Source organism: Mustela nigripes, chromosome 17, assembly GCF_022355385.1.
Source record: "Mustela nigripes isolate SB6536 chromosome 17, MUSNIG.SB6536, whole genome shotgun sequence".
NCBI lineage: Eukaryota > Metazoa > Chordata > Mammalia > Carnivora > Mustelidae > Mustela > Mustela nigripes.
Window position 1 is genome coordinate 16,071,328 of NC_081573.1, and position 15,912 is coordinate 16,087,239.

Below are 15,912 nucleotides of genomic sequence, written 5' to 3' on the forward strand. Positions count from 1 at the left end.
GGCCCATAAGATTCAACCTGATCTGCCTCCTTCCCTCCACTTCCCTTCTCTCATTTCTCACTAGTCTTCATTTCATTTGCTCTTTTTCAGCCACACCAACCTCTTTGCTGTAACAGACATGTTCCCACCTCAAGACTTTTATTTTTTTAATTCTTTTATAAACATATAATGTATTTATATACCCAGGGGTACAGGTCTGTGAATCGCCAGGTTTACACACTTCACAGCACTCACCACAGTACATACCCTCCTCAATGGCCATAACCCCACCCCTCTCTCTGGGCCCCCCCTCCCCCCAGCAACCCTCAGTTTGTTTTGTGAGATTAAGAGTCACTTACGGTTTGTCCCACCTCAAGACTTTTTAAATTGTTGTCCATGCTGCCTAGACTATATGCATAAATAGCCTCCTCAATTATATGCATAAATAGCCCCTTTACTTCCTTCAAATCTTTATTATTACCTTTTCAGGATGCCTTTCCTGGCTACCCCATCTAAAACTCTAATTCCCTTCTCAAATGCTGTATGTTTTTGTTTTACTTTTTCTCTTAATATTTTTCACTGCTGAATATATGTGATATTTAACTCACCTCATTTATTATCTGGACCACGACAATGTAAGTACCATGACAGCAGAGTGTTTCTCTTTTGTTCAGCGCTATACCTGAAGCATCTAGAACCGTTCCTGTCACACAGATAGCAGTCAATAAATGGTATGTTGATGAATAAATGAATGCCTGAAGAATCTAGAAAATAAATTTGAAAACAGAATACTGCTTTAGAAGAACATTTTGGGAAATACATAATTCACACACACAAAAAAAGATTTTTAAAATGCTTGACCAAGGGCGCCTGGGTGGCTCAGTGGGTTGAGCCTCTGCCTTCAGCTCAGGTCATGGTCTCAGGGTCCTGGGATCGAGCCCTGCATCGGGCTGTCTGCTCAGCAGGGAGCTTGCTTCCCCCCCCCTCTCTCTGCCTGCCTCTCTGCCTACTTGTGATCTCTTGTCTGTCAAATAAATAAATAAAATAAAAAATAAATAAATAAAATAAAATGCTTGACCAGTAGTAACCAAACAACTGCAAATTAAGAAAATTTTGTATCTATGAAGTTAGCAAAAATTACTAATAGCAGATAACCATTGTTATCAGGATGTATGGATATAGGCAATCTTATACTATGCCAATAATAGTGTAAATTATTTGAACCTTACAGGAGAATAATTGGATAGACTTAGGGAATCTTTTTTTTTTTTTTTTTTTAAGATTTTATTTGACAGACAGAGATCACAAGAAGGTAGAGAGGCAGGCAGAGAAGGCGGGGAGGAGCAGGCTCACCGCTGAGCAGAGAGCCAGATGCGGGGCTTGATTCCAGAACCCCAGGATCACGACCCTGGGATCATGACCCAAGCCGAAGGCAGAGGCTTTAACCCACTGAGCCACCCAGGCGCCCCTTAGGGACTCTTTAATAAACACATACATATTGCCCAATTAGTTACACTTCCAGGAACCTGTCTCCTCCCCCCACACACACAAATTAGAAAAGCGCATTATAACATATGACAACTAATTGCTGATAAACCCATTGTTCATAATGGCAAGAAACTGGATAAAACAAATTACCCATCAAAAGGGGTAAATGTATTAAAATGTATGGCATGAAAAACTTTAAAATGACGACATAAATTTATTTTTTTTTATTTTTTATTTTTTTTAAAGATTTTATTTATTTATTTGACAGAGAGAAATCACAAGTAGACGGAGAGGCAGGCAGAGAGATAGAGGGAAGCAGGCTCCCTGCTGAGCAGAGAGCCCCATGTGGGACTCGATCCCAGGACCCTGAGATCATGACCTGAGCCGAAGGCAGCGGCTTAACCCACTGAGCCACCCAGGCGCCCAACGACATAAATTTAAATGGAAAGATACGGTGTATTGTTAAACGACAAAGGTAGGTTACAGAACTGTATGTATAGTGTAATAACAATTTCCAAGCTATTATGCACATATATGTTAATAAATGAATGGGTGTGTATGTATTCACAGAGGGGGTAAAGATGGTAAGTAAATTTTGATAGTTGCTGGCAGAATTCGGAATGATTTTTATTTTCTTTGAGCTTTTCTATATTTTGCGATTGGGGCGGGCAGTCGGGGACAAGGGACAAGAAGTTAGTACGCACATAAAACAACGAGGCTAATACACAAAAATAAAATTTAAGATAAATAAATACTAAAAGTGTTGGGGCTATTGGTAGCTCTCATAAAAACGTATTTCCAATTACCATAAACCAAAGAAATGAAGCCCTGGTATAAAAAGCCGCACAAATCTACACACACACACAGCCGTGCTCTACCTTTCCTCCACAGAGCTTCTCAAGCACTCACGATCCCACATCACGCACGTTCGCATCCATGTCCATAATGAAACAGAAGAAAAAGCACGTCCCCCAAATCCGCTCACACACGGTCTCACGGCCACACTCTGTCGCAAACAAATGTCTGGCAAACAGTCACATCACGCTACACTCCCAGTCCTTCACGGGCCCCTCCCACGGTCTCGGGAAACCAGCCGCACCCGTGCAGCCCCGCCGGCATCCTCCTCCAGCACCACAGGCAGCGGGTCCGCAGGCCCCTACTCCCAACCAGCACAAAGGGTCCCGGACTCAGAGCTCGCGGCCTCCCGGAGACTCACCAGCGAACCCGCGGAGATAGGCACAGTTCCACACCTCAGTGCCGCCCAAGTGGCACCGCCGGTGCGGACCGAGTCTGAGGAGCCTCTAAGGTCCGCGCCGGCTGTGCCTGAGGGCAGCACGAGCTTCGGTCCGTTAGACGCCGGCCAACGCTTCCCAGAGGCCCCCGCGGCTCACAGGCGGGGGCGGGTCGGCTTTCCTGCCGGCGAGTAGCGGGAATAATCTACCGCTGCGTTTAAGGACGTCCAGATCTGCCGAGGAGGTTCAGCTGAGTTTTGCTGCAGCTGCTTCGCTTGAGCCCGGCACTCCACTCGGAGCCCGGGAGTGCAACTTGGTGCTGAGAAGAATCTGAACGGGTGCACAACTTTAGGATACGAACTACATTTCCCAGAGGTCTTCACGGCCAAGTCAATTTTCTGCGAAAAGTCTCTTGCTCCTTATGGTTGGCTGGGTCTCCTGTTCCCGGGGTTATGGTGCAGGATCCGTGAAGGAAGCGCCGCTGAGTCGGTGTAGTTCCGTCTGGTCCAGGCCCCTCCCGGACTTCAGTGGGGTGAAGGTGGGCGAAAAAATTAGGGGTCCGTGGAGGGACTAGACGGGCCAGCTTGAGTCTCAAGCTTCTGGCGGCAGTCAGAAAAAGAGGAGTGGCGTTGTGTGACCGTGTGTGGGAGATATCGGCCGTGGAACTTGGGGTAGGGTGTCTGCGGAGTCGAGAGACTCTGAGATCCAGTGACTTTGGGGGTCATGCGAATTCGCGATCATCAGTGTGTCCATGGTCGCGGTGTATGTTCTTGTAACCGTTTGATTCGAATCCTGCGGTTTTTTCAGAGACCCTGTCCTTCTGTTAATTCTTTGTGTGTTTCTGCGTTTCTGACTGGCCCCTGTTACAATATTGAAACTTAAAGATTACCAATAAACCACAGTCACCAAGATATTAAATGGGAGGAATTTTAGAGCTCTGTGAATCCATATTACTGAAACACCCATGCTTTTTAATTCTGTGTTACTCCATATTCAGTGTGTGTTACATGGACAAAGGTGATACTGGTAATTTAGAAAGATACTGTTGAAGAGGGCAAAGACATGGAGCCATCAAATGGAAAGGTCATGTCGGGAGTGGAAAGTCTACGGGTGAAAGTAGAGAAATAACCAGGAGCAAAAACCTAAAAATCTAACAAAGCAGGCTATATGTCACTTCTGCTCCAAAGATCTCACTCTTTTTTTCAGCATTTCCTGTGCGTTTGGCTCTGACTCCAGAAAAATTAAAAAAACTATTGACCATGAAAATTGAAGACTGCAATAATTTTGCAGTAGAGACTAAAATGGAGAAAATATCTATGACAACACTAACCCAGTGTTTTTCTGCTATGGTATGTTCACAAAGAACAAAATGCTGCAGACTACAGCATGCTAAATATCAAGACCTTGTGGTTGTCGAAGGTATCAGAGAGGATTCTGACTCATAAGCTTACCATGAAGCTATATAAAGGCCACATGACTATGTTACCTCTAGGATGCAGTAGAAGATAGTCTTCCTTTCACTAGGCGATAAAGGGCATTTTTTTTTTCCAGAGTAGTGTGAATATATATCTAAGAAGGGACAAGAGACTCCCAAACACTGCATAAGACAGAACAAGTCCTCCAAATAAGTTTTGCTTGTCTTTTGTCTCTACCAATAGTAATTTTTTTCTGTCTACTGAATTGTTATAAGAATTATTTTTGCTTATCATTTTATTTAGAGATGATAAAAGAACAGAATTAATTGTTCTATGTCCGTCCAGCATCCTGATTTTTTTATGCTTGTAGATTTGTCTATTTCTCCTTTGATTTCTGTTAACTTTCCTTTACAGATTTTGAAGCTCTCTTATTGGATGATATATATTTTGAGTTGTGGTAACTTTTCTTATGGATTGATCCAACAGTCCCTTATAGAATTTTCTCCTTATAATAATTGCTTTTTTGTCTGGTCTATATTGATATTACTATAGTTTCACCATCCTTCTTTTGGTTAGTGCATGGTTTATCTCTTTCTACCCTTTTGCCTTTAACCTATTTTTTAAAGTGCATATGTTATTAAACAGCATTATTTTAAAAATAATGACAATCTTCTTTAATTTGACATATTTAGTGAATTGACATTTAATGTAGTTGGGTTTTGGTCTACCACTTTAGAATTTATTTACTTTTTTGGCCTAGCTTTTTTTTAATTTTAATTTTTTACTTGAGATCATTCTAGATTTGCATACAGTTGTAAGACATAATCCAGAAATCCCATGTGCCCTTTATCCAGTTTCTCCCAATGACCACATCTCCCAAAACTATATATAATATTATACATAATATCACAACCTGGATATTAACATTGACACAGTCGAGATTTAAAATATTTTCATCATTACAAAGATATTTCATGTGTCTTTTTATAGCCACCCCTACGTCATTTCTGCCCCCAGCCTCCTCTTTAAGGCCAGGCAACCCTTATCTGTTCAATCATTAACCTTTCAAGAATATTAAATAAATGGAATGATAAAATGTAATATAGGCATTGGTTTTTCATGCAGCTTAATTCCCTGGAGATTCAGATATGTTGTTACATGTGTAAGTAATTCATTCCTTTTTGTTGCTGAGTAGTATTCAGTGTGAATGTACTACACTTTCTTCAATCAGTCATTGAAGAACATGAGTTGTTTTAAACTTTTGGCCATTATAACTAAAGCTGCTGTACACATTTGTGTAAAGTTTTTTGTGTGGACTAGATTTCGATTTCTTTTAGGTGAACACCTTGGAAAGGTTTTAGAAGGAATTTGTCAGTTTATACCAAAACACAGAAATGGAAAAAGAAAACCTCGAGATTTTGATTGCAATTGTGTTGAAAATACAGATGAATTTGGAAAGAACTGACATCCTTAAAATGGTGCATCTTGTGACCCCTGAACACAGTATATATCTCCATTTAGATCCTCTTTCATTTCTCTCAGGAATATTGTGTAGTTTTTGAAGGTAGTGAAATCTTTTGTCAGAATTATCCCTAAGTATTTCAGATTTTTTGATGCTATTGTAAATGGCATTTCTAAAAATTTTAATTTCCAGTTGTTCCTTGCCAGCATATAGAAATACAATTGATTTTTGTACGTTGATCTTGTAGCCTGTTACTTTGCTAAGGTCACTTAGTGTTTCTACTACAATTTTGGAGGTTCCATTGGATTTTCTACATAGATGATCATGTCACCTATGAAAAAAGACATCGGTACCTATTCCTAATTGTTGGAAATAGTGATACCCATTTCTTTTCCAATTTTCAGGTACTACCCATAAAATTTGGTTGGCATATTAAGACTGATGATCACACACACACACACACACACACACACACACATCCCAAGAGGGTATGAAAGTTTTATTACTCACATAATGAAGCTTCCTAGGAGAAGCAGGGTAGGCTTCACAAGAAAGTCTGCAAATGGTTTGCAAAAGCAAGGAACTGAAATTGGCAGGACTTGTGGGGTTTAAATCTGCAAGTGCCAAAGGCGGGAGCACCTGAGCTTGTGGGCACAAGGGGAAAGAGAAAGAGTGAGGCTTAAAAACCAGGAACTTCTGCCACTCTCCACGCTGCTTGCATGCTCCTTCTGTGCACGCCTGGTGAGGCAGCAGCTAAGGAGACTCTAGACCACCATGCAGCTGGCAAACAGCCCAAGGAATGAGTCAAGATTGAGAACAATGATCATATTCACTTGGAGGTGGTGAAATAGGATGGTCCTGTGGTGCAGTTTTAAGATTAAGAGGGCATACAATACTTAGTATAAATGAAAGCCTACTGTGAACAATAGGGTTTGTTAATGAGGTGAATTAGATTCTGATTTGACAGGCAGACAATCAGTGAAACAGACTCATCTGCACCGTTGGAAATGGATGATGAAAATATAATTGATGTGTTCTAACAGCAGACAGATCCCTAAAAAGGGATCTGCTACATTACTCCAGAACTGTGTTCCTCCAGACAAAGAAGACATCCTCAATTAGAAAAATGCAATTTGGTTCCACCACATCTTAACTGTTTACCATATGGTTTTTCTGGTCTTTCATTTTCCTCTTCCCTATTCCCTTATTGTACATAAATTAGTGTACGTGCATGAGCATATTGCTTTAAAAAAAAAAACCTAAGTGCTAATTAACATCAAATGGAGATGGGCTAGGGAAAAATACTGGTTTTGTGAAAATACCCATTTCCATTAGTAATATGCTTTTCAGCTTTTATCTTTATATACTCTGTAAGTTATTTTGCTCTGTTTAACAAAAACAGAACAACAAAAATCCTTGTTCCTCTTACTTGCATTATGTTTAATTTGCTCTTTTTCTGGTATGTTCAAGTGGAAAATGAAGTCATGGGTTTAAGACTTTGATTTCTTCTTTGTTTACCTTGTTTGATTGGATAATTTTAATGTTTTTCATTTATCATTGTTAAACCAAGGATAATTTTATAACTTCTTTGTACATAGCTGTTACATGTAAGGCAATCTGTCTTTAAGTTAGGATAAATTACTCTAAAAGAAATGAACCCTAGATAGTTTTGCCTTTGTGTCAAGGGTCTTGTTTAAAAAAAAAAAATGTGTTTTTTTTTTCCAATCTGTGAGCAGTCAAACATCAAAAAATAGAATTAGACTCTTCATTACATTATCAAATCTGAATGCTGTTTCTTTTCTGATTTCACTGGCAAAAACTTTCAATACAAGGTTGGGGTACCAGGTGGTGGGTATTATAGAGGGCACGGATTGCATGGAGCACTGGGTGTGGTGAGAAAATAATGAATACTGTTATGCTGAAAATAAATGTAATTAAAAAATAATAAAAATAATAAAATTTAAATTTAAATTAAAAAAAAAAGATTGAATAGAAGTAGGGATATCTTTGCCCTGTATCTGATCTTAGAGGGAAAGTATGCAGTGTTGTTCCGTGAAATGGTAGTTGAAAGGTTTTTGCTAGATGGCTTTTTTTTTTTTAAGATTTTTTTTTTAATTTGACAGACAGAAGTCTCAGGTATGCAGAGAAGCAGGCAGAGAGAGAGAGAGAGAGAGAAAGAGAGGAGGAAGCAGGTTCTCTGCTGAGCAGAGAGCCCGACGTGGGGCTCGATCCCAGGACCCTGGGATCATGACCTGAGCTGAAGGCAGAGGCTTAACCCACTGAGCCACCCAGATGCCCCTGCTAGATAGCTTTTAATTAGGAAGGTTTTTTTCTTTTCCTAGTAAGTGTGTTTATTAAAAATGGATGTTGATTTTTGTCAAATACTTTTCCTGCATCTATTAGATGGTAATACTGATTTTCTCTTTTTTCCCTTTACTTCAGTAATATAGTGAATTACACTGGGCCTCAAATCTTAAACCAATCTTAGGTTCCTGAGACAGACATCACCTGGCCATTGTGCATTATCATTTTTATATATTGTTGGATTCAATTTGCTAAAGTTTTATTAATAATTCATGAGGGATGTTTGTTTGTGGTTTTTGGGAGGGGGTAGTATTTTTGTCTAGATAACTCCTAGAGTGAGTTGAGAAGATTTCCCCTCTTTTCAGTATCCTGAAAGAGTATAGAATCATTTTTTTCTTCAAATGCTTAAGAGAATTTAAAATGTTTACTAGAAATTAAAATTAAATAGAAATGTGTAATAAAATTTAGCAGTGAAGCTATCTGGGACTGGTATTTTTATTTTTATTTTTTCAGGAAGGTTTTTAATTACAAATGCTATTTAATAGATATAAGGGCTAGTCAGGTTAACTACTTTCTTCTTCTAAATTTATTTATTTGACAGAGAGAGAGAGAGAATTCACAAGTAAGCAGAGAGGCAGGCAGAGAGAGGGGGTGGAAGTAGACTCCCAGCTGAGCAGAAAGCCCAATGTGGGGCTCCATGTGGGGCTCCATCCCAGGACCCTGAGACCATGACTTGAGCCAAAGGCAAAGGCTTAACCCACTGAGCCACCCAGGCGCCCCAGGTTAACTACTTTCTTTAGTAAGGTTTAATAATTCATGTCTGTCAAGAAATCTATTTCATCTAAGTTGTTTATTGGATTAAAGTTGCTGTGATATACTGTATTATCCTTTTAATGTTAGAAGCTGTAGTGATGGCACCTCTCTCGTTTCTGGTTTGCATTAGTTTGTTATTTCCCTTTCTTTCCTCTTCAGTATGGCTAATTTTATATTTATTACTCTCAAAGAATTACCTTTAGGTTGCATTGGTTTATCTTTATTTTTCAGTTTTCTATTTCATCGATTTCTGCTCTGATATTTATTATTTCCTTTGTTTTTCTTACTTGCATTATGTTTAATTTGCTCTTTTTCTGGTATGTTCAAGTGGAAAATGAAGTCATGGGTTTAAGACTTTGATTTCTTCTTTGCTAGTAGAGTATTTGATTCTATAAATTTCCTCCTGATTACTGCTTCAGTGGCATCCCATAATTTTTATGTTTTCATTTTCTTTTGGGTCAAAATACTTTCTAAAATCCACAGGTTATTTAAAACGTATGTTTTCAAATATTAGAGAATTATCCACATATTTTTTAGCTATTTATTTTTTTAAGATTTTTTTATTTGAGAGAGATCAAGCGAGAGCATGGGCAGAGGGAGAGGGAGAAGGAGACTCCCCGCTGAGTAGAGAGTCCCACGTGGGGCTGGATCCTGAGACCCTCAGATCATGACCTGAGCCAAAGGCAGATGCTTAACTGACCGAACCACCCAGGTGCCCCTTGCTAATTCAGTTTCATTTTGGAAAGAGGTTTGTTTTGTGGTCCAGAATATATTCTTTGTATATGCCCCATGTACTCCTGAAAAAAATGAGTATTTTTTTTCATTTATTGGTTGTAGTGCTCTGTAAATATTAATTAGCTCAAATGACAGTGTTTTTCAAATCTTCTATGTTTTAGCTTATTTTCTTTCTACTTGTTCTAGAAATTATTATTTTTTAAGATTTTATTTATTTATTTGATAGAGATCACAGGTAGGCAGAGAGGCAGGCAGAGAGAGAGCAAGGGAAGCAGGCTCCCTGCCAAGCAGAGAGCCCGATGCGGGGCTCCATTCCAGGACCCTAGGATCATGTGACCTGAGCTGAAGGCAGAGGCTTTAACCCACTGAGCTGCTTAGGTGCCCCTCTAGCAATTACTGAGAGTGGTATTGGACTCTCTGATTTACCATTGTGGATTTTTCTTTTTCTTCCAGTTTAGTCAGTTGTTGTTTCATGTATTTTGAAAGTATTGTTAGATGCATAAACATTTATGATTGTTATTTTCTTTTGATGAACTGACCTTCATTATTATGAAATGATCTTCTTTATCCCTATATTTTTTGTTCTGAAATCTATGTTGTATACATTAATACAGCTACTCCAGTTTTTTTTAACAGCTTTATTGAGATACAACTCACCTATCATACAATTCAAACTTTTAATGTGTACAATTCAATTTTTGGTATGTTACATTATTAAATTTTATATTAATATAAAATGTTTAACAAAATTTGCCATTTTAACATTTTTTAAGTGTAAAATTCAGTGGCATTAAGTGCATTCACAATGTTGTACAATCACCAATACTGTCTATTTCCAAAATTTTTATCATCCAAAATGGAAACTCTATAATCACTAAACATACTAAGCAATCAACTCTCAATCCCTCCTTCCCCACAGCTCCTGGTAACTACTATTTTCTTTCTCTATGAAGTTGCCTAATCCAAATATCTCATTTAAGCAGAATACAATATTTGTCCCTTTGTGTATGATTTATACTTTGTATAATTGTTTCAAGGTTCATCCATGTAGTAATGTGTTCTCAAACTTTATTCCTTTTTATGGCTGAATAGCATTCCATTGTATGTACATACCACATTTGTTTATCCATTCATCTGTTCATGGATACTTGGGTTGTTTCCACCTTTTGGCTATTTTGAATAATGCTATAATGAACGCTGGAATACAAGTATCTGTTCAAGCCCCTGATTTCAATTCTTTTGGGAGTGGAATTGCTAGGTCATATGGTAAACCTAAGCTTTAGAAGAACTGACGAACTGTTTTCTATAGCAGCTGCACCATTTTATATTCTTAACATCATCATACAAAGCTTTTAAGTTATACATGTCCTCATCAATATTTGCTATTTTGATAATACTGATCCTAGTAGGTATACAGTGGTATCTCATAGTTTTATTTGCATTTTTAATAATATTGAGCCTCTTTGTGTTTATTGGCCATTTTTATCTTCTTTAGAGAAATATAAATTCAAGTGTTTTGCTCATCTTTTAATTGGATTGTCTTCTTGTTGCACTTTAGGAGTTCTTTATATACTGATATTAAATCCTTGTCAAATACATGATTTACAAATATTTTTACCCATTCTGTAGGCTCTTTTCACTTTCTTGATAATGTCCTTTGATAAGGTCCTTTCTTGTTAATGTTTTTAATTTTGAGGAAGTCTAATATATCTGGTTTTTTTTTCTCCCTTTGGTTGCTTGTGCTTTTGTTGTCACATCTAAGAAAAATCTGAGGTTATTCCAGCTTTCTCTACACAGCATTACCATGGTGTATTTCCATCCTTGTATTTCTAACTATTGGTAGAGTTCTATTTAACTTCTCAGAGGCAGCATGTGGTTGAGTCATACTTTTTCATCCCATCTGAAACTCTGGGCCTCTTAATTGGATGTTCAGTAAATTATATTTAGTCTGATAATTGATATAAGCCTTCCATTTTGCAATTTGTTTCCCATCTGGTTTTTGTTCCCTTCTCTAACTTCTTTTGGATTGAGTGATTTATGATAATTGGATTCCACTTTATCTTCCTTGTTGGACTATTAGCTATAACTTTTTATTTTGTTAGGTTAGTGGTTGCTGTAGGGCTTAGAGTGAAAATCTTTCACTTGTTACAGTGTTTGTTCAAGTGATACTATATTACTTCACAAAGAATGTAGGAACCTTGGGGGTATCTGGATGGCTCAGTCAGTTAAGTGTCTGACTCTTGAATTTGGGTTAGGTTGTGATCTCAGGGTTCAGAGATCGAGCCCCATGTTGGGCTCTGCATGCAGCGCGGAGTTGGCTTGTCCCTCTCCTTCTGTTCCTCTTCCCTGCTCATGTGTGCGCTCTCTCAGACGAATAAATAAATAAAATCTTAAAGAAAAAAAGAATGTAGTAAACTTAGGATAGTTTATTTCCACTTCTATAAGGAAATAAACATAGTTTATTTCCACTTCCTTCTCTTCTCCTGGCCTTTCTGCTATTGTTACTCTATGATTTCCATATATATCCAAAGCTACATTGTTTTTCTTTCAACAGTAACTTATCTTTTGGTGCGATTTAATTAATAAAAATGTCTTACATATTTACCCTACAGTTATCATCTCTAATGCTCTTCATTCCCTTGTGTAGATCCAGATTTCTATTTGTTATTCAATCATACATATATTTTAGCCTCTTGAGGTTGTCCTTCTGCTCATTAGTATTCTATTAGCGATTTTTTAAAGTTTATTTTGTCTATGTCTATCCCAGCACCTTGAAGAGCATCTGGCACACAGTTGGTGCTTTCTAATTAGATACCTCAGAGAAAAACTTCAATCACTATCCACATCCATTAGACTATAGTGCTCAGGACCTGTCACACACACTATCCTATTACATTCTTACCCCACTCTCCACCAGTCAGTCCCTTTCTGTATAACACATTCTCTCAGGTAACACCACAAATGTCACACAATAATACAACCTTACACATGGTCACAGAAAACCAGCATACCCACCCTAACACCCAGAGTTTTATACAGAAACACACACAATGACAGAATCAAAGGGTCATGCAGCAACTCAAAATTAGTTCTGTGATAGAACTTGTGGGGAGACAATAAATAAAAATTTAAAATACAAACGCTATTGTTCTAAGGGAGTATAGATCAGATTAAGGCGGTCAGAGAGGTGTGATCAGGGAAGGCCTTTGTGGAGGTGTGACATTAATATCTGAAAGGACAGAGTAAGGGAACTTTGAAGATACCCAGCAGAAGAGCCATTTTAGTAAGGGGCGGGGGGGACACATTCACACCCATAATCACCAAATCACAAATACAAGAACCGTACACAAAGGGTGACTCACTCCCTTCGGATCTTCAAGCTAACCCATTCCGAACCAAAAACGCCCTAGGGAAGGCGGAGCTGGGTGGAATTACAATGCACCTGCGCACTCTACTCTCTGCTCTCCCTGTCCCACGCAGTTTTTTCGGGTACCCCAGCTCAATTGTAGGAGCACGTCCCTCACCCCGTTTGTGCAGACCGCACACACGAACCGCACCCCCTGCAGCTACTCGGCGTCTCTAAGTTCTCCGCCCCGTTGCAAAGGGAGGTGGACCAAGCACTTGTGCCTGCGCACTTCAGTCCCAGTCCGTCTAGTTGACGCTCGACCCGGTTCCTTTGGCGGACACCGGATCCGAGGTGAGATTTAGGCTCCCTCTGCAGGGCCTGGAACAGCCCGGCGTGGGGAGGACCCGGGGCAGAGGGGCTGCGTTACTAACCCCCGAACTGCGCCGCGCCAGTGCAGTCGGACTAGGCAGCGCCGCTTTTTTTTTTTTTTTTCTGTCTGGACTACATTTCCCAGTGGCCCCTGCGAGCACAGGGCCAGGCGGTCCCTTTGTGTCCTCCGGAGGCCCAGTCGCTTCTTTCCGGGCCCGCGGGGGTGGGTTCCCATCAGACTCTTAAGGCAGGAGGTGGGCCGGAATAGAGATTGCCCGAGCCTTCGGAGCAGGGACGGGGTCTTTCCGCAGTTGACTTCTGCAGGTAGGGAATGGGCTGAGGAGTGGGCTGTGGGTCACCCGGACGTCGGTTCCCAGGCCCTCGGTGTGACTCTAGGTGCGAGATGGTGGTTGGTTGTCATACAGCGTGAGGCTGTCATCTGATGTGACTGTGCACGTCGTATCTGTGACCGTGGGCGCAGGCGAGTCGATGGTTGGTGCTACAGAGTGTGAGACTGTGAGTGGGGGTGGGAGGGTATTGTGTCCCCCGTTGTTCCAGTACCCACGGCCTCTTTGTAACTGGAGTTGTTTGAGTGTAAACGTAGGTTGTGGTACCCTCGTGTTTGAGACTTGGAGCTACAGATGAGCGTGACGGGTTGAGACTGCCCATACCCATGGCAGACTGATTGTTCTGTGTGTAAGACCGTGGATGGCGCTGTAGTTTTTAAGAATGAGTAGGTGGGGGTACTGAGTGAGACTGTGTGCCACCAGTATCTTTTGAAGCTAGCCAGGTGATGCCATTGTGCCACCAAGTTTCAGAAGCACTAGTCTATTTATTGGAGAGAAGAAAGACTGGAGTCAGGAAGACCTTTGTTTGAACTGGGTACTGTTATTCATTAGTTGTGTGTCTTTATGTAAATGATTACATTCCTTGGGAGTCTTTATTTGTAAAAATCTAGAAAATCTATTGCTAAAATAACAAATTAGGCAGTGATTTAGTCATGGGTTAAATTGCATGCAAACAAATTTCTAGATCTCTCCCTTATGCTTTCTCTCTGTTGGAAGGAAGGGTGCAACAGAAGGAAAGAGAAGCTGAAAAATTCTAGGCTGGTGATTCTGGATGCTGCAAGGAAACCCTAGTTTTTCATGTTCTCTTCCCCATCTCAGTCATCTGAGGACACTGCCATTTCCCAAGAGAAGAGCTAAGAGGAGGAAAGAATGGCTGTTGGACTTCTTAAAGCCATGTACCAGGTCAGTTGGTGTTTTCTATTTCCTGAAATATTTTACTGCTCTTTATACCAAACAGATATTAACTTTGCTCTTGCTGAAACTTTCCTGGGTGAGTAATCATGTCACTTATTATATCCCTCCTGCAGCTGATTCCCACCTCATTCAGGATAAATGCCGAAGTCCTTGCCTTAGCCTTTAAGGCCGTACATAATCTGGTCCACTTTTTGAGCTCAGGTAATCACTCCATTTGTAACTCACTCACTCAGCTCTAGGCACACTAGTGTCCTTGTAGTGAGCTGAGTACATTTAAAAAAAAATTTTTTTTTTACCTGAATACATTCTTAACTCATAGACTTGTACTTGCTGTTCCCTCTGCCTGGAATGCTGTTCCCCAAGATACAGACTAACTTCTTCATTATAGATTCTGCTCAAACATTTATTCCCTCAACAAATTTTTATTGAGCACCTGTTGAGTAAAAAGGCTTAGTCCTTGGTCCTCTTCTCCACCTACACTCACTCCTTTGGTAATCTCATTCTGTCTCATGACTTCAGATGCCATCTATATGGCAACAATCACCAAATTATATATAGTCGAGACCTCTCTCCTGAAATCCAGACTTGTATATCCAGCTACCTACTTAGCATCTTCATTTGGTTGTATAATGATACCTCAAACTCAAATGTCTCAAACTTAGTGAAACAAGCCATTAGAAGTTTGGGGGTACAGAAGTGACATGATCTAATTCTCACTTAATAGAATCACTCTGGCTGCTGTTGAGAATAAACTGAATGGGACAAGGATAGAAATAGGGAAACCAATTAGGAATCTTTTACATATGTCCCTGTCTCAGGTACACAAGCTAAAAGTCTTCCATCATGAAGTTCTGGTTTGTTCTATGTTCAAAATATATCCAGAAGTTGACCACTTTTACTACCACACTGCTTCCATTCTGGTCCAAACTGTCATCTCTCATCTAGGTTATTGCTTTGCTCTTCTACTTTTTCTTTCTACTTTCACCCTTCCTCTCTTCTAGCCTATTCTCAACAGAGCAGTCAAAGTGATTCTGTTACACAAGTCATATTATATGATTCTTCATGGTAGGAATAGAAACAATAGAAACTATATGACATTCTTTCAAGTATTTTAGCTGTAAGGGAATAAGAGAAAGGGTAGTAACTGAAGTGTGGTCAACAAGGTTTTTTTCAAGATGGGTTTATAGCTGTATTCTGATGTTTAAGATTCAGTAGAAAGGGAAATTTGAAGATGAAGAAAAGTGAAGAGGGGATTGCTGGAACACTGCTTGAGTAGGAGGAGGACCTGAGGGCTAGTGGACAAGTGGAGGGGTCAGACTTTGCTAAGAAAGTGTTTGTTCGGGGCACCTGGGTGGCTCAGTGGGTTAAGCCGCTGCCTTCGGCTCAGGTCATGATCTCGCGTCCCGGGATTGAGTCCCGCATTGGGCTCTCTGCTCGGCAGGGAGCCTGCTTCCTCCTCTCTCTCTCTCTCTGCCTGCCTCTCTGCCGACTTGTGATCTCTCTCTGT

The 15,912-nt window shown here is 40.0% G+C and overlaps 2 protein-coding genes across 11 annotated transcripts in view; one reads left to right on the plus strand and one right to left on the minus strand.

The window, feature by feature from the left end:
• The window catches only part of ZNF569 (zinc finger protein 569), a 49,827-nt gene extending 46,775 nt beyond the window's left edge, over positions 1 to 3,052 (minus strand). The window contains exons 1-2 of the mRNA XM_059382869.1: positions 2,684 to 3,052; positions 588 to 743 (exon numbers count right to left, since the gene is read on the minus strand). Coding sequence (XP_059238852.1) covers positions 588 to 592 — 5 coding nt within the window. The 5' untranslated portion in view covers positions 593 to 743; positions 2,684 to 3,052. The remainder of the gene's footprint in view (positions 1 to 587; positions 744 to 2,683) is intronic.
• Positions 3,053 to 3,103: 51 nt separating this feature from the next.
• Positions 3,104 to 15,912, plus strand: part of ZNF570 (zinc finger protein 570) — a 38,499-nt gene continuing 25,690 nt past the window's right edge. Inside the window, exons 1-3 of one of the 10 annotated variants that reach the window (XR_009400851.1) lie at positions 13,133 to 13,467; positions 14,208 to 14,393; positions 14,519 to 14,585. Coding sequence is in view for 9 of the 10 variants with exons in the window: in XM_059382930.1 (XP_059238913.1) it covers positions 14,361 to 14,393 (33 nt within the window). In the remaining variant the exon portion in view is untranslated. The other 9 variants (XM_059382930.1, XM_059382936.1, XM_059382932.1 and 6 more) reach the window with 9 other exon arrangements.